The 26189-nt window shown below is 44.1% G+C and overlaps 2 protein-coding genes across 2 annotated transcripts; both read left to right on the forward strand.

Moving 5' to 3' along the window:
• The first annotated feature begins 488 nt into the window (after positions 1-488).
• Positions 489-13613, forward strand: LOC310783264 (mothers against decapentaplegic homolog 4). Its single transcript, XM_083644082.1, has 10 exons — positions 489-608; positions 1804-2278; positions 5055-5229; positions 5410-5664; positions 6497-6604; positions 7133-7183; positions 7535-7718; positions 7823-7991; positions 8636-8774; positions 9895-13613. Exons 2-10 carry the CDS (start codon positions 2039-2041, stop codon positions 10104-10106), a joined length of 1533 nt encoding a protein of 510 aa, XP_083500208.1. The 5' UTR covers positions 489-608; positions 1804-2038; the 3' UTR covers positions 10107-13613.
• A 1235-nt stretch (positions 13614-14848) lies between these two features.
• Positions 14849-23444, forward strand: LOC310783371 (RNA-binding protein MEX3B-like; the record flags this gene model as incomplete). Its single annotated transcript, XM_083644221.1, has 5 exons — positions 14849-15464; positions 16652-16899; positions 19009-19054; positions 21738-22468; positions 23025-23444. 5 exons carry the CDS (start codon positions 14849-14851, stop codon positions 23442-23444), a joined length of 2061 nt encoding a protein of 686 aa, XP_083500347.1.
• Between the last annotated feature and the right edge of the window lie 2745 nt (positions 23445-26189).

Consider the following 26189-nt stretch of genomic DNA (forward strand, 5'->3'; position numbering starts at 1 on the left):
AACTTTTGAGTGTGCATTGTGCAACATTGTTTTCTTTGACTTTGAGTTTTCGTGAGTCTGCACCATCGACATAAATAAATAGGTCTGCACCTCTTCAACTTTTTGGGGTGTGCTCCACTCTTGGAAAACTAGAGTTGTAAATAAGCTGACTCTTATTGAAAGAATAATGGGTGGCACAATCAACAAATATTAATATTCAAAATTATTTACAGAAAATTGGTTTTAAGTGGCTGTTTAAGGAAAACTGGGTTTCATAAAGTGTCTGTGAACCAACTCTGTTGTTGGCCCGTTAAGAAACACTCCTGTCCTTCTTTGCGCATGCTCAACGCGCCATCGAAGGAAATCGTACGGTCGGTGTCGTGTGTGTGTGTGTGTGTGACTGAAGTAGGTCGGGAGGGGGCAGAAACCCTGACGAAATCTGTGATTTGTTTGCCAGATTCACTCTGACAATAGCTGCGCTCTTGTTTTGAGGATGTAAGGATACTGTTGCGGGACAAGGGATTTTTTTAACCACGTTTTTGTAAACAATTGAGGAATTTTACTCCGATAATCCCGAACCGAGAGGCACACATGATCTCCACAACCCCAACGTTGGCCCCGACGGCACGGTAATAACTTGGAGACTATGGTAGAGAGAGGGCTCAGGCTGTCCTGCTAGCTACCACTAGCTAACTTGGGGCTAGCTTAATTGCTAGCTAGCCAGTTGGTAGTTCGCTATTTTGAACGACACATCGATCGTTGTTATCAAGATCTTAGACAGCAGATTAAGGTTGTTCTTGTTGCTTATCAAGCAAAGTAGCGTTAACAAATTATAATGTTGGTCTTTGCCTGAAACTATCAATAACAACAAACACATGCTAACCTGTCGTTACCTTGCTGCGTTAGCTAGCTAGTATGCTAATACTAACAAATTGTTAGCATGTTGTGAATGCAGTTAGCTTGCAGGACCAGTGTCAAGTCAGTCGGAATAAAAAAACCCCCATTTCCGGTCAATATTTCAAAATAGTTATTGACGAGCAATTCCCCCCGAGTTACAAAGTACAGAAGTCAAAAATATCAAATAAGTCAACCCCAATACACACCCATATGGTAAACTGATTTAGCAATAGCATACTAATATTTACACCTGCTATTGATATAGATTAGAAAACACTTGGTTAGATGTTTGGCACAATGCTTTTAAATTGAGGTGAATTGTGACTTCACACGATATACAGAATCAAATGTGCCACACTCGTCCACAAACTAAATGTGTAGACTCTCCAGGTTGTTGTTGTTGTTATTATTATTATTATTATTACGTTTATTTGTATTAAAGTCGTCGTATTGTATTGTATTAAGTGTCAAATTATCATCAAATTATACGTTTTTATTTGGAAGGCAAGGACTGGTCACCTGAACTTCCTGTCTTTGTCTGGTAACTTGATTCAGCTTCCCAAAGCTAATGGGAGCAGCCACACTGGCGCCGCTAAGCAGCTACCCCGGAGCTGAACAGTTAAAAGTTTTTACCTTGAGTAAATAATCGAGGGGTTTCTCAAACGTAGTTCGTTGTGGCTAGTGTGATTCGTCATATCGTTATGTAGTTGCTGAACCAGCGTTATGTAGGTAATACATAGTGCATTATAATAATAATATTTTGAGGTTCATGGCATGCTTTTGTCAGCCCACCCAGGTTTAAAACAAATAACGTTATAGAATTTGAGCGTAGCTAACAGTTATTTAAGCTAAATTGTCTGCTAGAATGTGTGGTCACGGTAATGTCACAGGTCAGTCCCTAACCTTGTGCGTTATCTTCTTTTTCAGATCCTGTCATCTTTGAGAGGCTTTTGAGCACACACATAACTACCTAAAACGCAAACAAATACTGCCCCCCCCCCTTCTTTGCATGGTTCCAGTCATCTGACCCATGTGAAGACACTCCATCTGCATATACATTCTGATGTTGTGTTTCACAGTATAAACAGTCCATGTACACCTGGGTCTAGGGCAGTCCTCCAGCCTTTCTCTCTAAGAAATACAGCCACACATTTCAGTCAAGATGTCTATCACCAACACGCCTACCAGCAATGATGCTTGTCTGAGCATTGTGCACAGCCTGATGTGTCACAGGCAGGGTGGTGAGAGCGAGACCTTTGCTAAGCGGGCCATCGAGAGCCTGGTGAAAAAGCTGAAGGAGAAGAAGGATGAGCTGGACTCACTCATCACCGCTATCACCACCAATGGGGCCCATCCCAGCAAGTGTGTAACCATCCAGAGGACGCTGGATGGACGGCTGCAGGTATGAAGATCTTTTGTGTGTGTGTGCCTCTTTAATCTTTTACAGGCGCAAATGTTTGGAGATATTATTGAAATTACATCACTAAAATTATTAAGTGTTCAAGTTACATTTCAACAAATAACGCTCCATATTTCTAGTTACAACTAGCTAAAACACCTGGGATGTTCAAATCAGCCATTTAAACGTATACAAGCCATAGATATTGTGATATATTATGGAATGTTCTAAATGCTCTAATTATAATTAATACTATTATATTAATATTCTCATGTTGTAAAACAAAACCAAAAAAGGGAGTCCGTGGTGTCCGCAGCTGTCCGTGTCCGCATCAACTCGGGAGTATATCTAGGGCTTTAGATACAAATCTGTTTGTGCAGTTGTCCATGCTATTCACCTTACACAGAAAAATGGTATGAACAGTCAAGAGGAAGCCGTCTTCTCTTTCTTCCAATGATTGACTTCACACTAAAGCAGGGGTGTCAAACATACGGCCTGCAGGCCAGAACCAGGTCCATTAGATCCTTTTCACAGCAGCAATTTTGTGTCTCAAGGCAGGGTAAACACAGGTAACCAATAACATTAATGAGGGCCCTGGCACTGGAACACCTAAAATGAAATGGAAGTTGGAATCCATCTTTAATGTTATTGGTTACACCTGTGTGCCCTGCCTTGAGACACAAAATAGCTGCTGTGAAAACTGTATTCAGTCACGGGACAATCTGGGAACCCAATGGTTTAAAAAAAGGAAAAAAAAATTCTCTGACTTCTGGGGACAGGCTCGTTTGAATGCGTGAATAATAACCGGAAGTCAAGGGGCTCCGTTGGCAGTGGAAGAAAATCCTTTTCCGCTCCCTGCAAGCTCTGCCATTGGCTCCGACCGACAGACCGGCTCTGACCATTTATGGATTTCTTTTCCGCTCCCTCTCGATCACGTCCACAACATTTTGAATGGGTAAAGTGCAGCATGCGTGCCTGCCCGTTCCCTACGAGCGCGGTTATTCGGCTTTTCACGGAGCTTGCCAACAGATTTTCAATGTAAGGCGAAAGTCTGTCTCGAGAGATTAGTCACGGGATGACTTTGCAAAGTGTGAAAATTGCAGGAATGAAATGTAATAATGAAACTTTTCATTACCCTCGGATCAGATATAAGCCCCTTTTACACAGCCTGTGAAAGCCGCGATCATTACGCCTCGTCTCTTGTTTAAAAGTCACAAGGACGGAATGGCGTGTCATCTTGTTATCTTGCGTTCTGCCACTGGAGGAAGTATCAGCCCTGAATCGACGTCTGTTTAAAAGGGTAACACGGAAATCTCAGCTCATTCATAAAAAATGACAGGAGGATTGAGGGGAAACCAGCTCCAGATTGAAGTTCTACTATCAGAAACCAAAGCATATAATTCAGTAGAGCAGTGGAATAAAAGGAATGGGGGAAAGAAAACGCTGGTACTGCAGTCTGTCTAGCCTGAACTTGTGCATTCCCTTACGAAAAAACCACTAACACTATAGTATTCCTGTGCATTTATAGCATACTAAATAACCTATATCCCAGCAAATCCTTAACTCCCCTACATGAATATTATAATAGATTTGACGTTAACGGCCATCACAGCAAAAAAAGTGGAAAGGCTGAAATGAAAGCAAAAAGCGATCTGATGCATCACTGCAACAGGAGGGCCAGGAGGAATTATCTGTGCCTACAGTTTATGAGTAAGTAGGTTATAGTATCAGGATATTTATGCTCAAATGATGTTGACCAGGGGTGCCCAAACTTTTTTGACCCAAGATCTACTTTTCAAGTAGCCAGCTTCCCGAGATCTACCAGTCCAGTTTCAACATCGCAAACGCACACACATCGTTTCCAGCCTGCAGTAACTAACCTCACAACACTTTCTCGTTGTCCCACAACCACTTGAGATTAGGGCTGTGAATCTTCACTGGCCACATGAATCGATTCGATTACGATTCAGAGGGCTTCGATTCGATTACGATTATCGATGCATCTTAAATCGATGCATCTTAAATCGATGCATCACTTTTTCCCCCAATACATGATTTATTTTTTCTCACTTTACAATACAATTGCATTGTATTATGATCCATAATTAAAATAAACAACTGCATGTACTTCCATTATATTTTATTTTATTATAATTTTTTTTTTTTTTTTTTTTCCCCTCAATGCCATGCGATCTACCACACTACCTTCGCGATCGACCGGTCAATCGCGATCGACGTATTGGGCTCCCCTGATGTTGACATTAGTAGTCTAACTTAACGGACATAATAACATGAACGACCTGTCAGAGGACCTCCCTCTCGCTGTTTTTCTCCCAATACGCCTTCAGAAGTTTCCCAGTTTTCTTTTTCGCTTTTCTTTCGTCTGATAATCTGTGGCGAGTCATGGTCTACAGGTGAGGATATCCCCTCTGTTCTGTCAGCCTCTCCTCAAAACCATCCACAATATTTTGTATCCCTACCCTTCGAGCAGGTAGGCTACAGCTGTTCACATCTCCATGGCAGCGATTGAACGTGACGCCTCTTTTGCTTGTGAAAAGCCGGCTCACCTGTCTAAAGCATTTCCTGTGTAAAAAGGCCTTGCTAACGGCGCATTGTGGGATCCCTGTGTAAAAGTGGCTATAGAGGGTGCAAGGCCTATCAAACAAATGATCAAGTCTACTGTCTGTTACTGTGCATTAGACCGTAGACTTGATTATTTATCAGTCGATAATATCTGACTCAGTTTTTCCACATCATTTTCCTGCTTTGTTGTTGCCAGGTGGCTGGACGTAAAGGGTTCCCCCATGTCATCTATGCCAGATTGTGGAGGTGGCCGGACCTGCATAAGAATGAACTGAAGCATGTCAAATACTGCCAGTTTGCCTTTGATCTCAAGTGTGACAGCGTGTGCGTCAATCCCTACCACTATGAGAGAGTGGTGTCTCCTGGAATAGGTGAGTAATCGGCCACAGCTGTTACACGTGATCGGCTTTGAGCCCTTTTGCGAGCTGTTTGACCCCGTCTGTGTTTTTGGATGACGGATTAAAAAAAACGCATGGGGGGAAAAACGGACTGTGTACGTGCAAAGACGTTTAGTGCCTTGCATCGCCAATTTATTTCGTCTTTGTCCGCAGACTTATCAGGGCTGACACTGACCAGTTCTGGCCCCAGCACAGGGCTGATGGTTAAGGATGAGTACGACTTTGAGGGGCAGCCCAGTCTGCCCTCCCTCGATGGAGTGCACTCCCTCCAGACCATCCAGCACCCCCCCTCCGGCAGCCGCTCTGCCCCGTCCGAGCCCTTCGGCACCCCCACCCTGCTCCCGCCCTCCGAGGCCTCCACCTCCGCCTCGTCAGCGTCCTTCCCTGCCATTGCTGCTGGATCAGGGAGTAAGATACTGTTAAATACTCAACTGTGTGTGTGTGTGCGTGTGTGTGTGTGTGTGTGTGTGTGTGTGTGTGTGTGCGCGTGCGCGTGCGTGCAGTATGTGTTTCTGTTTGTTGGCAGTGATTGAGATAGACTTTAGAGAGATGTTTTAGCTTATAGTAAATACTCTACATTGGCAGCTTTTATATCTGTTTCTTGAAATGGCCACTTTTTGTATTTTTTTTCTTTGCAAATTCTGAATTGATAAAAACACTTGTATCTTTACATTATTGTATTACTTGACGTTTGTTAATTTATCTATGCTGTTCTCTGGTCCAGACTGCTCCTCTGCTCCTCCTCAGAACGAGTTATTTTCCGCCTTTGAAAATGTTTTTCAATCATATTAATCTGGATTGAGGGAGCAGACATTTAGTCAGTTAAAAAGTTAATATTAACATCAGTCCACTCAGTGGATGCTAACTAGCAGCTAGGCTATACACTGTATAGCATCAGCATGCTGTATAGTATACATGTTACCGTTTCAAATTTTAATGATCATTAAAATCGCATATGATTACCGCACCTTGAAAAACACGGTAAATACTGTCCATCCGACTTCAACCAAAGTTAGCAACAGTCTCGCACTGGGTCTGAGTTTTCAATATAAAACTTGGTGAACTGATTTCAGTGTTTCAGTACTTTCCGAACAATCCCAGCACATTTGAACAATACCGCGATAATTCTGATAACCGTGATCATCTTGGTCACTGTGATTGTGATATGAAATTTTCATACCGTTCCATCTATACTTTGTTCTCTCCTTATTTTTCCAATCCAACCTCCTTTTCTGCCCAGACGCCAGCTCTAGCTGGTCGAGGAACAGCAACTTCACCCCCAACATGCCCCACCACACCAACGGCCATCTACAGCACCACCCACCTATGCCACACCCCGGACACTACTGTAGGTTTGACATTTTAAACCATGCAGACCCACTGTCTTCACTGATACTGTGCAATCAAACTGTGACAACTATCAACTGTTTTAAGTATCTGGGAACACATATCAATGACAAACTGAGTTTCACAGACAATGTTGATTTTATCTCTAAAAAGGCTAGACTGTTTTTAATTAGATTAACTGAAGGGGTTCGGGCCGGTCAGTCTCAACATTTTGGAAAAAGTGTATGTCAGCCTGGTAGAGAGCATCCTTGTTTTTAATATCTCTGTCTGGCTTGGGCACCTGCCTTTAGCCAATAGAAACAAGCTAAACAGGATTGTCAAGATGGCAGGGAAGATAATTGGCTGCCAAAAAAAGCCCTGCTGATCATCAATGATGATGAGACATTGTTCTTGCTTCACAAACTTACTTGCCATTTCAGAGAGAGAGAGAGAGAGAGAGAGAGAGGGAGGGAAGGAAAGAGTGTGGGGCTGACTTAGGTGGTAACATCTTCCTCACTGTCATGTCTCTCTGTCTCGTTCTCTCTTTTAGGGCCGGTGCATAATGAGCTAGCCTTTCAGCCTCCTATATCCAATCATCCAGGTGAGAACACGCACAACCCTCAACTACACAATCCACAGACTTTCAGGCAACATAAGTTGGTGAATTTGTCCTCCATTTTCTCATTGTTACTGAAGGCATTAAGGCAATATTATGTCTGTTGCCTCCAAAAGGTGAAAAGTCAGAATTCTGAGTTATGACTATTATACATAGATCATACATATATATTACCGGTACATAGTTATGACTGTTATTCATACAATTCTGAATGTAATCTCAGAATTCCGAGATTAACCTCAGAATGTTTTTTCCCCCCGCGACCGCGTGTAGGATTGTATCCCTTTTACTACTTATTACTAGTTTATTAATGTCAGGTTCTTCCCTCTGTCCCAGCCCCTGACTACTGGTGCTCCATTGCCTATTTTGAGATGGACGTTCAGGTTGGTGAGACATTCAAGGTGCCCTCCACCTGCCCCATTGTGACGGTGGACGGTTACGTTGACCCCTCGGGAGGGGACCGATTCTGTCTGGGTCAGCTCAGTAATGTTCACCGCACTGAGGCCATCGAAAGAGCAAGGTAGGCGCCTGATCTGATGGAGGATATCGAAACGGGCCTTTAGTGATCAAATGTCATTTCACATGAATCCCCTTCCTCTTTGCTCTCCTCCTCCTCTCCCCCAGGCTGCACATCGGTAAAGGGGTCCAGCTGGAGTGTAAGGGCGAGGGAGACGTGTGGGTGCGTTGCCTCAGTGACCACGCAGTATTTGTTCAGAGTTACTACCTGGACAGAGAGGCGGGCCGTGCCCCCGGGGACGCTGTTCATAAAATCTACCCCAGCGCCTACATCAAGGTAAAGACATCAGAGAAGTTTTTCCTCACCTCTCCTCTCTAATATTCACCCTGCAGTCAACACACACACACACACACACACACACACACACACACACACACACACACACAGAGTAAAAAGAGGATATAGCGTGCCGCAGGCATGACATATTTTTGTAGGCCAATCCGGAAGATGAACCACTGTTATGATTTTTGAAGCATAAATGCGATTGACAGAAACCGCTTCAAAAATCATAAAAGTGGTGTTGATTTGTGAAGATGATCTTGCTGAACACAAAGACCTCCGTATCATAACCACAGACCTTATCTCAGGCATCAAACCAAAAACCCGTTCAAAAAGGACTCATTCCTGTGGCACTCTATTACTCAGCATTGGCATTCATATACAGGACTTATCTCTCTTTGGAAACGGCTGAGTCCAAGCATATCCTTTGCAGACATTGTGAATATGACATACTGTATGTATCCAGTGATATTCTCCTCTCCTGCTAGGTGTTTGATCTGCATCAGTGATGTTCTCCTCTCCTGTTAGGTGTTTGACCTGCATCAGTGATGTTCTCCTCTCCTGTTTGACCTCCATCAGTGATGTTCTTCTCTCCTGTTAGGTGTTTGGCCTGCGTCAATAATGTTCTTCTCTTCTGCTAGGTGTTTGACCTGCGTCAATGCCACAGACAGATGCAGCAACAGGCCGCGACGGCCCAAGCAGCAGCAGCCGCCCAAGCAGCGGCTGTGGCTGGGAATATACCTGGACCTGGCTCAGTGGGAGGGATTGCCCCAGCTATTAGTAAGATACATATACACACACATACTGTAAATGTAGATGCACACGCACACACACATTCACACAGACAGTGACCAGGGTGTGTGTGACCTGGACGCAAAGCTTGATGGCATGCAGGTTTTCAGAGCAAAGTTGGGACACATCTGTGAATTTAAAAAATAAAAATCAATGCATTCAAAGTTTTTGAAAATAGACATGGCTCATTAAAAGTGCTTGAATTTAGGGTTTTTCCTGCATAGAGATTTACAAGGGGGCCACATCGGTCTAGTTTCCATCCGCCTCTAGCTCTCGACAAGCGAAAAAGTATTTTCTAACCAGCATTGCCGTTTCTGTCATTTGCAATTGCAACTAACGCAGCACAGTTATCAGTGTTGTAACAGGAATTAACCTTGATTCATGCCTCAAAACGATGCCGTAAAACTCGATTTCACACAGACCAGACAAGGCAAGGGCTGACAAAGCCAGTGCCATTTGCAACTTTTTATCAGACGTATTCTCGATTAGAAGAAGCTATATTCAGAAACTGTTTAAGTGAGCTAAATGGTAGCCAAAAAACTGCTTTGTTTCGGGAATTAGGTCTCACGTACTAGGCGCAGAACGTACATGCTAGTTGCCCGGCTGCTGTAGTATTTGCGGTGTGTTCCAGTGTTTTGAAGATTGAAGTTTTATCCCAAAAGTACGCCCTCACTGATACGTCTTGACGATTCTCCTAAATTTGTTCTATTAAAATCATATTAAACTTTTAGTAGGCCTAACACATCTAAATGGAAATAATTTGACAGTTTTCATTTGGAAAAAGTCATCAGGTTTACCAAGATGGGCCTGTGAAATGACTTGGAATATTGTTTTTATCATTTTGTAAATAAATAAATAAATTGTCCCCAATTTTTCCAAGTACCCCCTGCAAGCTGCTCAATCACTGGACTAGAGACATGTAGTTAATATGAATCATTTGGGTTTCAATTAGTTTTATGGATCCCAGGTTCATGAAATTTACTGAGCACACATGCACTTCCAAATCAAGCTCGAGGGAAAATGCCACATTCAGTGTCAAACATCAGCAACACAAGAAGAAGCGTCACACTTATCTGATTGCAACTGCCTTCTCCCACTTTCCTCTCAGGCCTGTCGGCAGCAGCCGGTATCGGGGTGGACGACCTTCGGAGGTTGTGTATCCTCAGAATGAGCTTTGTTAAGGGCTGGGGGCCCGACTACCCCCGCCAGAGCATCAAGGAGACCCCCTGCTGGATCGAGATCCACCTGCACAGAGCTCTACAGCTGCTGGACGAGGTTCTGCACACGATGCCTATAGCCGACCCACAACCTCTGGACTGACACCTTCCCAGGTTGGCGACGACCCCTCTGCATCATACGACGGTGGTGGAAAGTCTTCCCAAAAGGACCCGATTTGGGTTGGAAAGCCTCTGAAACATCATTTGTGACACTGACAAGAAAGCTGTCCCCCAGTGAGAAATTCCTCCAGGTGGTGTTGGAGGCCCCGCCCCTTCCACACACTGTGGCCCCCACCCTTTCTTATTAAATAGGGGTTTTACATTAACATGGGCCAAAGCCATATATCCAAGTTCTATTTAGATTGTTTGATTGATGGCTTTGATGTGTGATGACAGATGACTGGAACGGAGAGTTGCAGAACTAGAGGAGTATATATATCACAGAGAAGTTACTGGACAAAGAACCGCCCCACATGAAGAGCTGACCCACGACCTGTGGATTTCAACCATGAAACTGGATCACACGCGACCGCTGACTGACTACTGACAGACATTAGATTGACAGAAATAGACGAGGACATTGCAACGCTGTCCACTTGGGGATGAGACGCTGTACAGAGCTGGCCCTCCTATCTGGACCTCAGGGTCCAGAGTGTCACTGGTCTTCTGTTCAGCAGCACTCTGGATCCCCCAAGGGCCCAGATATGAGGGACCTGCAGCTCTACACCAAGCCTCAGCCATGCTCTTATATGAGGATATACTGAATCGCAGTATGAAAGACTCCCCATGCCTACAGCTAACCCTCAGCCTATGAACTACAAGTCTCCCCCAGGTTATAGACTGAGACTACTGTAGGTCAGCTGGTGTCAAACTGCAGGTTTTGACCCATAAGGAACACGCATATAATACTAGTGTCCCCCCCCCCTCTCCTTTAGGCAAGATCCCAGAGCAAAAGTAGAGGTTTTGGACCAGACAGATGTTTTCTACCCTACACCCTCCCGTTTCTGGACTAGGTCCACACAGATGCAGGATTTTGGAATGCAATAACTAATATTTTAAGGAGCAAGATTTGCCCATTTGTGATTTATTTGCTTTTATTGACTTTTTGTGAATGTATCATTTCCTCGCACCACTCACTCAATTTAGCTTTATAAAAAATGATGGCAAGATGCTCTGATGACTGACTTCTAGGCTTGGGCGGTATTACGGTATTCCGGTATACCGGGGTATTTAGAATTCCTGACTAATTGTTCAGCTAAAATAGTTGCAAGTATCCTTGGGCTGGGCTTAGCCTACATTTTCTATACATTTATTTTTTATTTGCCATTTGCCAACCTTATTAAGAGGCAACATGTTACAAGCAACACTATTGTTTAATACCACTTTAAACTGAACATGTTACAGGCTTGCCCATAACGGTGTCCATTCAGTTTGTTTAATTGTCATTCTCCATCGAGGACTTTTGCAAACAACATTGTGCATGTAAATAATGTTTTCTAACATAAAAGTTGCAACTTTTTTTATTGATGGACATTAATTAATTTATGCAACAAGAACTTAGTCAACAGAAGAATTATTTTGAGGTAGAAAAGAAACAACACAATTGGCTGGTTACTCCCCCCACCACCCCCATTAAAACTAATACTGTCATATACTGTATACCGGGGTCTAATGTCAGGAAGGTATGAAAAAATAGATACCGCTCAAGCCTAGGTGACTTCAACTTCAAAGTAGTCCCTCCGTCCTCATGGGTCACTCAAATGCCCTCTTATGCTGCCACCAAGAATGAATCTCATGTCTTCTGTGAACTCCTTGCCTTCTCTGAAGAGTGAAGAGAAACCGTGGTTTTAATATTTTTTTAGGTGTCGTGTTACACAGAAATTTTGAGGTGACACCAAATTAAAAATCATAAGAAGCCTGGTATCATGAGAAATTCTGTCCAATGAGGTGCTGGACTTTTGCTCAACTTCTATTCATTTGGAGAAAACTTTCTGAATTGAATTTTAATGTGATTTTTTTAAATTGGCTTTTAAGGTTTAAACAAACTCTCAAGGCATACGAGTCTGTCTCCCTACATCAGTTGAGAATCATTTTACTTAATTATACTATGACTTGGTGGTCCCCGTCCCCACACACATACTACTTGATCCAGGTTTTGGTCTCTTTCATGTGTAGAGAGATGATAATTTAAGAATTTTAAGACAATTTCCCAGCAATAATGATGTGTTTTCTTGGTTTTTATTTTTGTTGCTTTCATTTAAGTAATTTGTATTTTATTTGTAGCACTTTATTTTTTTCTTCTTGTTTTTCATTCTATAGCCCTTATTTTGAGGTTGTGTTGTCTTGTGATATCAACAAGGGAGTGGGGAGGTGGATTTAGATTTTACGTAGAATTGCGAGCAGAAGCTACATTGCGACAAATTTGTACTGAAAACACGTAACACTAAGACACCTTTAAAAAAAAAACATGTTTGCCCATTCACTATAGGCATTTACACACATCTGTAGGGTTATCTTTTGGTGATTTTGAGTTGTTTTTTTCTCCATGTAAATAATAACTTTGTTTTTGAAATGCATGTCTGTTTGCATGAATGGTGAGTAGAAATGGAAATGGCCCCCCGGAGTCTTGAGTTCCCCTGCATGGGGAAACTCAAACGCCCCCCCCCCCCCCCCCCCCCCCCCTTGGCTAAGGAAGAGTCCTAAATGGTCTCGGGCCGAACCACTCTGGTCTGTATTCACAGTTCACGGTTCAAACAGAAAATGACCACCAACTTCTAGTGTTGGTTTGACCCGCTGCATGTACACATTTTATTACATTGTTGTTTTATACCCCCTTGTAGATGACACAAATTGATTAGGAATATTTAGACCCACCTGATGACACCGAACTGCCATATATTCATTGTTTGGGTCTATTAACATATCGCTTTTTATTTGTGAAAAGGATTGATAAAGGGTTTTACAAATTTATCTTTACGTCCTTTAACAAAAGTGTTAAAGAGTCTAATGATGTACGGATTCTAGCACAACACAGACTCTATGGTTTACAGCTGAAATATTGGTAGAAACAAATGTTGGTTTTGTTCCAAACTTTATTGGAATTTACAGGTTGTTTTAGGAGTTTCTGTCAAATGAATGAATCAAGTTGATTTTTTTTTAACCATCTGTAAGTAATATGTTGCTTTTCTGTCCAGTTTTTCCTTTTTCTTTTTTTCTTTCTGTTTTTGTGTCCCAACCATGAGCGTCTCCCTTTGCTCTTCTTTTGGACAGCTTTGTTAAAATGCTGTTTGTCCTACATGAGGAATTAAAGAATTACCGTAAACTTTAGGATTCATTCACTTCCTCTACCAGTGTAATTATGCCTTTGACTGAATGGCAAGAAACGGGACATATTACAAGATGTTTCTGAAAGGCAACTGTTGCTGAATTCTAGGAGAAATAAACTGTTACCTTGTGCTCCGCTCTAAGGTGGACTGACAGACAGACCTTTTTTTTATGCAGTTATTATAGCTGTCTATAGACACACAACCCAAATGGGCTGACGGTGACTACTGGCAAATTGCAGATATACATTTTACCTGTATTTCTTATGTGAGAATCTATTATTAAACATGGCCTGATATCTACAACCTATAGTGACCTGTTCATTTTCTCAACAACTAATATGATTTCACATAGAAACAAGTGAAATTTATCAGAACTGAGACGTGATGGGTTGTATTTAATTATGAAGAAGTTCAACGTTTGGTTCAGATTAACAACCTCAAGATGTTCCTGCACATTCGAGCAGGAAATCATCTTCACTCTGTGAAGACTGGTCTTGATTTCCTCCAGGGTTTTGGAATGGATAACATTTTGGACTGCAATGCAAGTAAATGCAAATGAAGAACGGAGACATCTTGAGGCCATTTGGGTTCAGTTCAAATACTTTACTGGGGTTAAACAGATGTTGTAATAGAGTCTGGGCCATATTACAGAAACTTCCTAACTTCGGGGATGCAAACTACATGCACCTTTTTCACTCTCCATGACTGTATCCCTGTAACTTGCAAATCCTGTTTTAACTGTTTGGTAAACATGGTAATTATTAGAGTTAGGACCTTATTTAGGAAAATAGCCATTACAGATTAACAGTCAGTGATAAACCGACATGTCTGACTTTACAAGTCTCTACCTACACCTTTTTCTGCCTCACACCATTACATCAGAAAAGGAGTAGTTTTGATCAATGTAAATTTTGTTTTAATACTAGCATCTGCTACTCTTCGCAGGTGTACTGACAGGACAACAGACCCAACGCTCCACAAGTGTCGCTGCTGATAGGCCACGAAGGTGAGCAATGAGTAACAAAGTAATTCCATTAAATGACTGTCCACCCCTGATAGCAGGTGAGATGCACAGAATTGATCTGTTTGTAACCCATTGGTTAAAAAAAGAGATTACTATGAAAGCAATGTAATTACAATTTTTAAATTGTGATGGGGACATTCCGATGGCGATCTGGCAAAAATCTGAAGGGCTCTCTCAAAGTGCTCCCCCAACCCCGCCCCTGGATGACGCACATTATCATAAAAAAAAGATGCGCTTTAACTGCGTCTTCCTGACGGTTGTGAATACCCGTCTGACCCCAAACACACAATCTCGCGCGAAGTAAGCAGCACTACGAGACTTGACGCTTGCTGTAGTCAAACGAGGGAGAGGGAGGGCTGCATGAAGAGCTGGCAAGACAAAACAAAAGCCACACATTTCAACAGGCGCTGGTCGCTTTTTGTAAACCAAGACGTATTGATTCACCATCCGCATCGATTTCCAATTAGCTGCAACACTATATAAGTTTTTTGCACCATGCCGAGTAGCACGTCTTTGCTGGAGGCCGACGAGGGAGAGTCGGAGGTCCCACCGCCGCTAGTGCACGCTTTCGCCGGTATAGGCCTCGAAGAGCACGGCGGCACCCAAAACCAGACCACCGAACAAACCGGCGAGAGCCTCTCCCACCACCGCCAACTCCCTCCCGTCTCCCGATACAGCCTCCTCGGTACGGTTCTAGACTTGAAGCCTCTGTCGCTGCACCGGCCCCCCTCGGAAGAAGAAGTAACGTTAAACACAGCAGCAGCACCGCAGGAGGAGACAGAAGTTGTAGGCTGCATCGACTCCGCCAACGTTAGCAGCACATTGCTAACGCAGGGCCGCCACCACCACGTCCCGTCGGGGCCAGGCAGCGGGACTGTGATGCCGTCCGTGATGGAGTCCGAAACTATCTTGCTGTATAACGGCGATGACCGGGACGATGCGCTACAAGCGGCTAACGGCGGGATGGTGATTTTACCGCCCGGGGTGTACGGGGAACCGAGCTGCTACGAGGCCGAGGCGGCGTTGTTGATGCGGCGAAAGAGCGTCAACACGACCGAGTGTGTGGCCGTGCCGAGCTCCGAGCACGTAGCCGAGATCGTGGGGAGACAGGGTGAGTCGGTCCCGGGAAGTTGAGATAGTCAGGTTGATCGATTGATTAGCTGACGGTAGTTTGCATAAAACTTCAATGATCACAGTGGGGGAACTGGGTCGTAGCAGCAGCGAAGTTAGCAATGGCTGGGATATAAACAAGAAGAGAGCAAACAGAGGGGATGAAATGTAACGTTACCGCGGACGAGACTTGCAACACGTAGCGTTAGCTAACGTTAGAGCACATTAAGGAAAAATTACAATAACGGTTATAAGTTACATATTTACAACCTGTATCTTTTTGCACCCGTACTTGATTGATTCGCCTTATGAGGCACGTGTTGTCTTGACTTCGCTACAACACGTAACACATATCCCCCCGTTATTTATTGTTATTATTTTGATATCAATTCGCTGTGATTTGGTCAACAAAAACTTCAAATCTGTGCTACCGCTGACAGCAGTAGCAGTTATCGTTAGCAGTATTGCTAACTGGGTCAACACCACCCAGCACCCTCCAATAAAAGTTAACATCAGAAGTTTCCTCGATAAACAGATCCTTCTATATGTTTAGGATGTCACGCTTTAGTGATGATGATATGTATGTTTTGTCTGTACTTCGCTGACAGTGAAACTGTGGTCAGCCGAGCATTGCCGTGCTGCCCTGGTTTTGCTTTGTCCCGGTCGAGAACATGAACAGTGTGTTCATGATGGTCACCATTGCTTTGCCACATAAGCCGTAGGTTATAGTTAGCTCCGTGTCATAACCAGGGCCGACTATCTATGTATTTAACTGAATATAGCTGTCTTTTCTTAGAAATCAGCCTCTTCTGCTGCGTTCCCCTAAACTTTGTCTAACGTAATGGTAGGCTTGGGAGAGTGTTATTATGTCGGGTTTAGAACCGGTGGGGGAGGGTACGCGCACTGCAGTGTTGACAACAACAGGAAATGGCTCTAGTAATGATGTTGGACTCTCAACCTCTGAGAGAAATATCATCTGTAAGACAGATGATATTTTGCATTACTGACGACAAATTACTGATGGCAAAACATGCACTGGCAATGACATGATCTGTTATTAATGAAATTTGAAAAAGGATAATGATCATCAAAAGCTAACTTTATGTGTGTCTCATCTAATGGGGTTATTTAAAAAAATGTCCCCAAACTTGACCCGCGTCTTTCTCTCCCTACTCCTGTCTCTCTCAGGCTGTAAGATCAAGGCACTCCGAGCCAAGACCAACACCTACATTAAGACACCGGTGAGGGGTGAGCAGCCTGTCTTCGTCGTAACGGGACGCAAGGAAGACGTGGCCATGGCCAAGAGGGAGATCCTCTCTGCGGCTGAGCACTTCTCCCTCATCAGGGCTTCTCGAAACAAGGCGGGCCCTCTGGCTGCTGTCGCTGGTCCTGGACTCCCAGGGACCCCCACTCTCCCTGGCCAGACAACCATCCAGGTCAGCACGTCCTATAATAACTTACAAAGTTACATTTTACATGTAACCGGGTCCCCGCGGAGGTCTTAAAGTATTTAAAAAAATTATTAAATTTGAAATCCTCAAAAAAAGGTCTTAAAGTCGAGCTGAACCCAAAAATGACTTTTCTTTTCTTTTAGTTCAAAAACCTGGGTATTCAGTGCACCTATTTAATAATGTATGCCAACAAAATCACAAAAATCAAATTTCTTTAGTTTTTCACAATTTTTCACATCAAAAGTTCATTTTTCAAGATTTCATTCATAACAGTAATTACAGTTTGCTGGCGTCACATAGTACTATCAAATTTCTACCCCATTTCAACCAATCATGACATGGCAGCTGTCAATCAAATCTTCATTTCAGGATAATTTTCACTTCCAAATGAAGGAGAAAATGGCGCCTAGTGCCTGTCATCTGGCAGAATTTCTAGCCCATAAACTAACTACTAACTTGGCCAATTGTATGTAACATACACAATAAAGCAAACGGTAATGCCTAAGAATGCAAAGAAATGTAACTCGTTAAAACTTGCATTCCGGGAATATTGTATTTACGGCAATAGTGTTTGCCTGAGAGCCTGGTTGTCAGGGGTCGCACCTCTTGAGATTCCAGGCCGACGGGCTGCACTCTCGGCTCCGCAACACAAAGGCAGCTGGCTGCCTGTGGCTCACCTAGCTCCACTCAGCCACTAACCTCGCGTCTCCAGGCTCTTCCCGAGGAGAGCGCCACAACACGCTGGATCCCACTCGATTTGGAGGCGGAACATGCCAGGATTGGCCAAAGCCCAATCCAGTCCCCAGAATTGTCAAATAAAATCATCGACATGCTACTATGACCCGCCTCTCAACCTGTCATCTCAGACAAGTTATGTTTTCAGTCTGAAACGGACTCCGACCCACGTGCCACTTGGCCTCCGAACGCGTTAATTTCGACTTTAAAAAGTATTGAATTTTGTTTACCAGGTATAAAAAAAAATCTTTGTATAAATCAATACCGTAACATCATAAATAACTTGTAATGTTATATAACATGTATAAAATGTTTTAGGGTGCGACTAGGATTTTACAGGTAACGTTGCTGTTACGTCAGCACATTGCTTTGACCGCCATGTCACGTGTCATTGTGGGATGTGGTTATATGCAGGCAGGCAAAGATGGTGGGACTAGTCAATTTTGTCCCTTGCGGCTTGCAGGGGCGGGTGTGTGTGCTGTTAGCAGCTAGTCATTTAGCTCGGCGGAAGTAGAATTATCGGGGCAAGTGTCGTTTTAATCCGACGTGGCAGCAGACTCTAAAATGTGAGTGGTTTAGGCCTGTTCCAGGCAACGACCGTGAGGATCTTTGCTTTCTGGCGCTGGACTCGCATGTGAAGAGCACAAAACACATTGTATGTGCTACAGCCCGTGAACACCAGGCGCTGTTAGGAAGCAGGTAATACTAGTAATCTCAAACGAGCCTTTTGATAAGGCTACGTTAGCCCGGTTGCTAATGTTAGCTTTGAGTTCAGTCTGCTAATGGACTTGTCTGCACAGTTCTCAAGGGGGTGTGGCTGCAGACCTCCTCCACTGTCAAACCACCACCATGTGCTCCTCAGGTCTCTGCTTCCATCAGGGAGTCTATAGTTCTCTGTAAAACTCGCCACAATTTCATCACTGGTGTTGTCGCTGAAGTGCATTTTCTTTTCAAAATAAAAGCCAAAAAAACGGTAGCAAAATGTTTAAGGGGACAACGTAGGCTATTTCATGACAGTTTGTCTGGATAGTCTTAATGTGACAAATATGCATCTTTTTAGTTTTATGTTATATACCGTAACATACCGTTGAATCATTATATCCTTCATACTTTTTCCAGTATGGCAGGGAAATTGGCATTCAATTTAATTCTCGTGGTATTAAAAAGGTCTTAAATGTAACTTGGAGAACCCTGGGGACACCCTGATGTAAGCAATAGAAGTGGCATTCTTATCTTGTGTCTGTGGAGTGCAGTCATGACAACTGAGTGTTGAATGTCATCATCAAAACATTTTGTGCAATGAAAAATCTCCTCTGTCTTAATTGCATAGAGTTACAGCATGTCGTTCCAATCCTACAGGTGCGGGTGCCATATCGTGTTGTGGGGCTGGTCGTGGGACCCAAAGGTGGGTCCTGAATTGATTCCTCATATGGGGCTCAATAGGGCCTCAGTAGGGCAAGCCTGTGCTGTCAACAATGTTCATAAGTAATGGTAGAACAACCATAACAGAAAAATCATGGCGCAATCACCTATGGACAATTGTACACTCACTATAGTTTACTTTAAAGGAACACGCCATCATTTTGGGAGATTCGCCTATTTAACATATTCTCGATGGTAAGACGAGAAGATAGATGCCCTTCTCTGTGCGTGCAGTAGAAAAGTAGTTATACGGGTAGTCTGTGGTACAGGCTTCCACGGTACAGTCTGTGGGACGGTGGGGCAGTCGGTAGCACTGTCGCCTCACAGCTAGAAGGGCCTGAGTTCGATTCTCGCCTGGGACGCTGTGGGCGCTGGAGTTGTGACCCCCCCATATCTTCAGTGCCTACTGCCCAGGTGGGCTATCTCGTCGAAAGGGCCTTTCTGTGTGGAGTTTGCATGTTCTCCCCGTGCCCCCCAGGGGGTTCCTCCGTACATAACCCCCCACTAAAAACATGCAGAAGATCATCATCCGACCAGTGACGACAACATCTGAAGTTGGTCCCCGGGCGCTGGAAAGAAAAAGCGACCACTGCTCCTGGCCTGCCCCCTGGAGGAAAGGACAAGCCGGGATGGGTCAAATGCAGAGGACATATTTCACCGGCCACCGTCAGCATGAGTGTGTGTTGTGGCCGCATGCATGTGTTGAAGTGTTCGTGTGATAATAAAGACGGGCTTGTCCATCTGAAATCGTGTTTCCCCCGTTAAGTCACGTAATACTTATTCCAACAGCGCCAAAATGCTCTCATGTACTTTTATGTGCATGTTGTGACTCGTGTATTTACCACATTATGAAATAATAATGTAAAATTACGAGACAAGGTAATTTACGAAGCAAAATGCTAGCCTGGGTAAACCCAGCCGCCACGTGACCTGCTCTCAGACCTGCTCTCAGTCACTACCTTGTGACTCGTAAGCAGGGTAAGCCTGAGAGCAGGTCACTGGGGGCTGGGTTTACCCAGGCTAGCAAAATGCATGCCGGAGGTGTTTTCCTGAAGAAAACCGGAAACTCCGGCTATGTATTTTGCTTCGTAAATTACAATGTCTCGTAATTTTACGTTATTTCATAATGTGGTGAATGCACATGCACTAGTCACAACATGTACATAAGAGGTACATGACAGCGTTTTGGTGCTGTTGGGAATATGTATTACGCGACTTAATGGGGGTAGGCTAGCCAGTGCCGCAGACTACCAGTCTTGTGCCAAGCTAACTAGCAGGAGGGTGCGTAACTACTTTCTACTACACGCACAGAGAAGAGAAGGGCATCTATCTTCTTGTCTTACTATTGAGATGATGGCAAATAGGCGAATCTCCCAAACTGTTGGCGTGTTCCTTAAAAAAAACCAACTTTTTACTTCAGTAGAGAAGTTGTGTTGTTTACATTTACTTCCAAATTTTGGGACATAACTAGTCGCCACGGAGCCGTGATGGACACAGTCTCACTTCCTGGTCAAAATCATAGGGATGAGACTAAAATTAGGTTCAAGATGCGTTCCAGTAGAGACATGAAACTTTTTTTATTTTCTTTTACAATTGCCCAATTTGTCCTTTCCTGACAACCTAAAGGAAAATTTGAACTGTCCAATGTATTTTTTACTTCTTCTGAATGAGTTTTAATGTGTAAAGTTTCAACTTTATCAGAAGGTTATTGTTTGCTCTCAGTGAGTCGTTAACCCTCTGCACCAGCGACATTACCAGTTACCACCTCAGGTCTGGAAAGCGCTGGGGGTTGATTTATGAATTGGCGTGTACACTGCAGTGGTTCTCATGTGACAAAGGTCCTAGGTCGGACTCAAACCCACGACGTTGTGGTTACTGAGTCACCAGGAAACTCAGGATCTATTTTAGTGACACGCGCATGTCGCGCAACATTTTGTCCAGTTTGAATGTCAAATCTGATTGCCAAGAAACACAGTACCTTGTATTAATGAAGTCAGGCTGCTGATGAGACTGCATTCTTTTATGTTACACTTGGTTTGTTGTGTTGAAGGCACACCCTCTTCCGGTTTAGGCATACGAACCAAGGGATTTCATCCACCATTCCTTTTTCCACATTGATTTTGTAAAATGCTTATAAAAAACAGTTTTAGGTCAAACAAAGCGTTTCAGCTGTATTTAGGATCAGGAGAGGCTATGTACAGGGTTCGCACAGTCAGGGAAAAACCTGGAAAATCATATATAACTTTTCACAGGCATTTTATGAAATGTCTGGGGGAGAAAATGGCGGGTGAAATTCCTTGAATTGTATGCCTAAACCGGAAGAGGGCGTGACTTTGGCACTGTATAGAGTTGACAAAATATATGATAGGTTGCTTTGCACGTCGCGTGGTTGTTTTTCCTCATTAAATGCTAATTTTGTTGGGACATGTCTTCTGGACTCTTGATGTTCTTCCGATCTAAATTATTTTCCTCTTTTTTGGTTCCTTATTTCACTTTACATGTCTGTGCTCATATGTAGCAATTTTCTCAGGAAAGGTTATGCAGGTCATGTCACACTCATTTTAATCTTGTACTTAGAATGAAGTCATGTGATCCAACCAGTGGGTTCAGCTTCAGTCTTCCACCGACTAATTCGATTAAATAAGAGTCCCGGACATCTCTTTCAGGGGCGACCATCAAACGTATTCAGCAGCAGACCCACACCTACATCGTGACGCCAAGCCGCGACAAGGAGCCGGTGTTTGAGGTGACGGGGATGCCGGAGAACGTGGACCGCGCGAGGGAGGAGATCGAGGCCCACATCGCCCTCCGCACGGGGACCTGCGGCGGCATGGAGGTCCCCGGTGCGGAAGACAACGACTTCCACTTTAACGGGACCGACGTCAGCTTCGAGGCTTCCGCAGCGCAAGTAGGTTTGGGAGAGGCGGCGTGGCTTCAGGCGAGCACGGCGTCGCCCAGCGGTGGCGTACTGCCGATGAGCATCAACGGTACTCCGCGAGTCAACAGCAATATTAACAGTGGTGTCAGGATGTCTTCCACCTACCGCAACGACAGCTCCAGCTCCCTCGGAAGTGGCTCCAGCTCGGCCGATTCCTTCTACGGTGGCGGTAACGGTAACCGGATGGCAGATTTCAGCCCGACCTGTCCGTATAATGCAAATGCCAACAACAACAACAACAACAGTAATGGCGGAGGCGCAAGCTTCTGGTTCGGGGAGAGCCTTCTTCCTGTGGGGTCTGAGGAGCTGGTCGGCCCGGGAGGCGGAGGCTCCTCGTCAGGATTCGATCCCTTAACCATCTCCACTGCCCCAGGCCCGCACCCTGTCGCGCAGCCCCACATCTGGAGCACGTTCGTGGACCACCAAGGTGTCCAGGCCTTTGATGCCCGTCAGTCTCAGGTGTGTGCTTTGGATAACTATTGATTTGATTACAGTATATGTATCTGGAATGATGAGGATTTTAACATGGCATTGATGACAATAAATGAAAATATAGAATTATCGCAGCAGCGGTATGTCAATGTTGGCCTCCTGAACTCATCCCACAGTTCAATTCAAACCAAGTGTGTGCTCCAGCTGTTGCACTTCTTTGTGTGTGGACAGTATGCATCGTGTGATGGTATGATGATGTAATGGTATCCATTCAAATCACGAGGCTACCTTCACTGCACAGTTTAGACTCGCTGTTGAAATGCATGTCTATGACATCATTGCATCGCACTTGATCATCTAAAGATCACTTCGGTCACTTGAAACCTTTTAACTTTCTTCAATCACTTGTATCAAAAATTGACAGGCTTCTTGTGATCTGAGCCTTTGAAAAACCCATCGCTCTGAAAAGTATCTTTTTCTGTTAAAAACAGGCACTTTGAAGGATCCCCCTGATGGCAGTGAAATGTTCTGGCCTAATAATTTAGTCAAGTAAATGAATCAATGCTCTCACCCGTCTCTCCAGACCAGTCAGCCAGGGACGCCCCGCCTCTCCCCGACCTTCCCCGGGACCGAGGCCTTGGAGCACCCCCAGGCCCAGCGCGTCCACCGGGGGGCGTTTGGTTCGGCCGGGGCCCTCGACTCCCACCGCTTCTCCGCCTACGGCCCCGCCTTCTCTTCTTCCAGTGAAAGCACCACCTCAGCCTCCTCCTCCTCCCCTCCCGAGTCCTCCATCCCCTACCGACCTGGGCTGGTCGGACCGGCCGGGAGAGCACAGGAGATATGTATCCACTGTATGGATAGCCAGGTGATCGCTGCCTTGGTTCCCTGCGGGCACAACCTCTTCTGTCTAGAGTGTGCCACCCAGATATGCCAGGGTCCAGACGCTGTTTGTCCTGTGTGCCTCTCCCCGGTCACGCAGGCTATTCAGCTCCGTAACATATGATTTTAACCCGCTCACCTGTAGTGAAGTTGCCCTTTTGACGGCTGACGAGGGATCAGCTTCCCCACCGCCTCCTACCCTAACTTATACCCTGGGTGGGGGAATTACAAAACTGGCCCTGTATTGGCGACAAGCCGCAGCCTCACCCTGAGACAGTTTTGTCCACGCTGGTGTATGATTGACAAATGAGAGGGAGAATAGGTGAATAAGGAAAGAGATGTATTTATGGCATGGGTTAGGGTGTTACGCCCGTACATGTGCCTGCTATTGTGAAGTCTTCTTCCTAGATTTATGATTGATCAACGGAGGGTTGGAAACTCTCTGTGTAGCATCGGGTGGGGTGGGATTCTCTCTGCTCATGATTTCCCTTCCACCTCCCTGAAACGTTAAGTGATCATTTTCTGCCTACCTATATTTCTTATTTTTTGTTGTTGTTTTTTTAAGTATGTATTTTGAATTCTGTTCAGCTTGAGTTCAGCTGGCGTTTGAGTCGACCTTCAAGTTCTTGTCATCTCAAAAAATTATATATTTTTTTATTTTGCTGCTAGAATTGTTTTTATGTGCTGAAATTCCAGCCCCGCCCATTGCCTCTCATTCACAGTGCTTAAGGAAGGAAGAGTGTCGGAGAAAAAGAGGAGGGAGTCATTGAGCGCGTTTACATATCCTCCCCACAATTATACCTGAATTAACAGTATTTTCCATGATTACCATCTACAGCTACCAGCAGTAAACTGGATATAATGTGCATGTGCGTTTTTTATCCTGGCTTATGCTGGATATCTTATTTGTCAGGCTGGAAGTGAATCTGTGCTCTTGTAAGCGAGATGCGTTTACATTTGCCAGCTAAAAAAAAACTCAATCTTTAGTGTTTCCCTTAATGGCAGGATATTGCGGGGCATGCAGACACACGCACACACACACACACACACACACACACACACACACACACACACAGGCTTTTTAAACTAAAAGTGGGTCAAACCTGCTATGGTAAAGCTGGCACACTACAAAAGCCTCAGTGACCCCTCCTTCTCTTTGCTTCCTAAACCAGAGCCAAAAGGTGGCTAACTCCTTTTATTTTATTAATATTATTTTTTTGAGTACCAGGATGTTACGCCACTTGACTTCACTACCGCCATGTTGCTTTCCATCGCTACTTTAAAAGAACTTTGTTTACAGTAAACTAGTGCCTAACTCCGTTCTGAGTTAATCGAAACAAAACATCTAGTTCAGTGGACACACAACGTTGCTATGTCTTAAAGGAAACCTGTGGCCTTTTTGGAAAGCCTGTAATTATCTGACAACACTATCTCGAAATCCAGACCTATACTCGAAAGAACTCCCACTGACAAAAGACTGATTGAAGTTCAATTTCTCAAATGCATGTTGGCACTAGGAGTTTCTTTGTCCATTGCCTTATAATGGAGCAAAGCTGAGTCCCACGCCCATATTTCTTGATTTTTTTTGTACCTGTTGCAATTTTACTGTAAAATTACAACAAGTAAATTACATCTTTTCACGAACAAACACTCCCATTTAGCTCATTTTTTTCTTGACTATTATTTTTCTTCCTTCCCCTTTCATTTTATTTTTTTTAGGCCTTTTTGTGTTTTAATCCTGATCGCATCCCTGTTTGGGAAACCATGCCCTGGTTTTGTGATCACCAGCAAGGTGTGCACAACTCGTACCGTTGGTAAACATTCAACATTCCATGAATTGCAGTCGCTTTTATTGATTATTATTGATAATTGTGAATAACTAATTGACACATAAACCTCACTTAGGAACTGCAAAGGCTAGTGCTCTGTGGAACTGTATTGCAATGAAATCATCTCATTTGGAAACATTTCCCGATACTATGCATTTGGGCTGCTGACATTTCAGCCATATCAACGGCATCCCTTGCTTTCACGCGAGTGTCACCTCTCCCACTTGCAGCCATTTTGTGTCCCCACTGGTCACCATTGGGGAAACAAACTGGGGGATCTCCATTGAGGAGATGAACACTGCCCATTGGTTTATTCTGTTTATATTTAATTTTCAACTTTGTGTCTACCAGGCCTATGCAAAAACACTTCCAAATATATTAAATACTTGAGGAAGCACTTGATTTAATGTAAGAGGCATGTCTGACCTTGGCAGTACATTACATTCAATTAGGTCATTCAGTGGACTCTTTTATCCACAGCGACTGACAATAGCACATTTTGTCAACAGCAGTGAAATCAGCTGTGCGGTGCAACACAACACAAGCAGTAGTAATACCATTGCTTGCAAATTAAGATAAATCAAGCGCTCCTCAAGGGTTTTTAATGATAACTACAGTGACAGGACTCAAACTAGCAGGCAGACATAACCCTTCTATTAGTTTATCCTGCACAGCCTGTCCTAATGCATCGAGGAGCTGAGCTCCTCTCTCGCTGGTACACACTTGCATTGCTATCCTCATTAGCTGGAGCTGCCTTCTCATAGGCCATCAGCTTATATTTCTTATTGTCCTGTGCCCCACCAAGCACATATGTCCCCTTATCTTATCACACTATGAGCCTGCCTGGAAAGGAAAGGAAAGGTACAGTTTGGTGGAAATCATCTCAAACCCCTAGCTTTAAACACCAGTGTCTCTTAGTCTTTGTTTTACAGGAGTGAATGAATCGATGTGCATTTTAAAGGGGGGGGGGGGGGGGTGGAATGAGGTCATCTTGGACTGTGTAGACACTACATAAGGTCAATACTATTGCTTTACTGTGT

The sequence above is a fragment of the Poromitra crassiceps genome, assembly GCF_964638095.1.
Source record: "Poromitra crassiceps genome assembly, chromosome: 10".
Lineage (NCBI taxonomy): Eukaryota > Metazoa > Chordata > Actinopteri > Beryciformes > Melamphaidae > Poromitra > Poromitra crassiceps.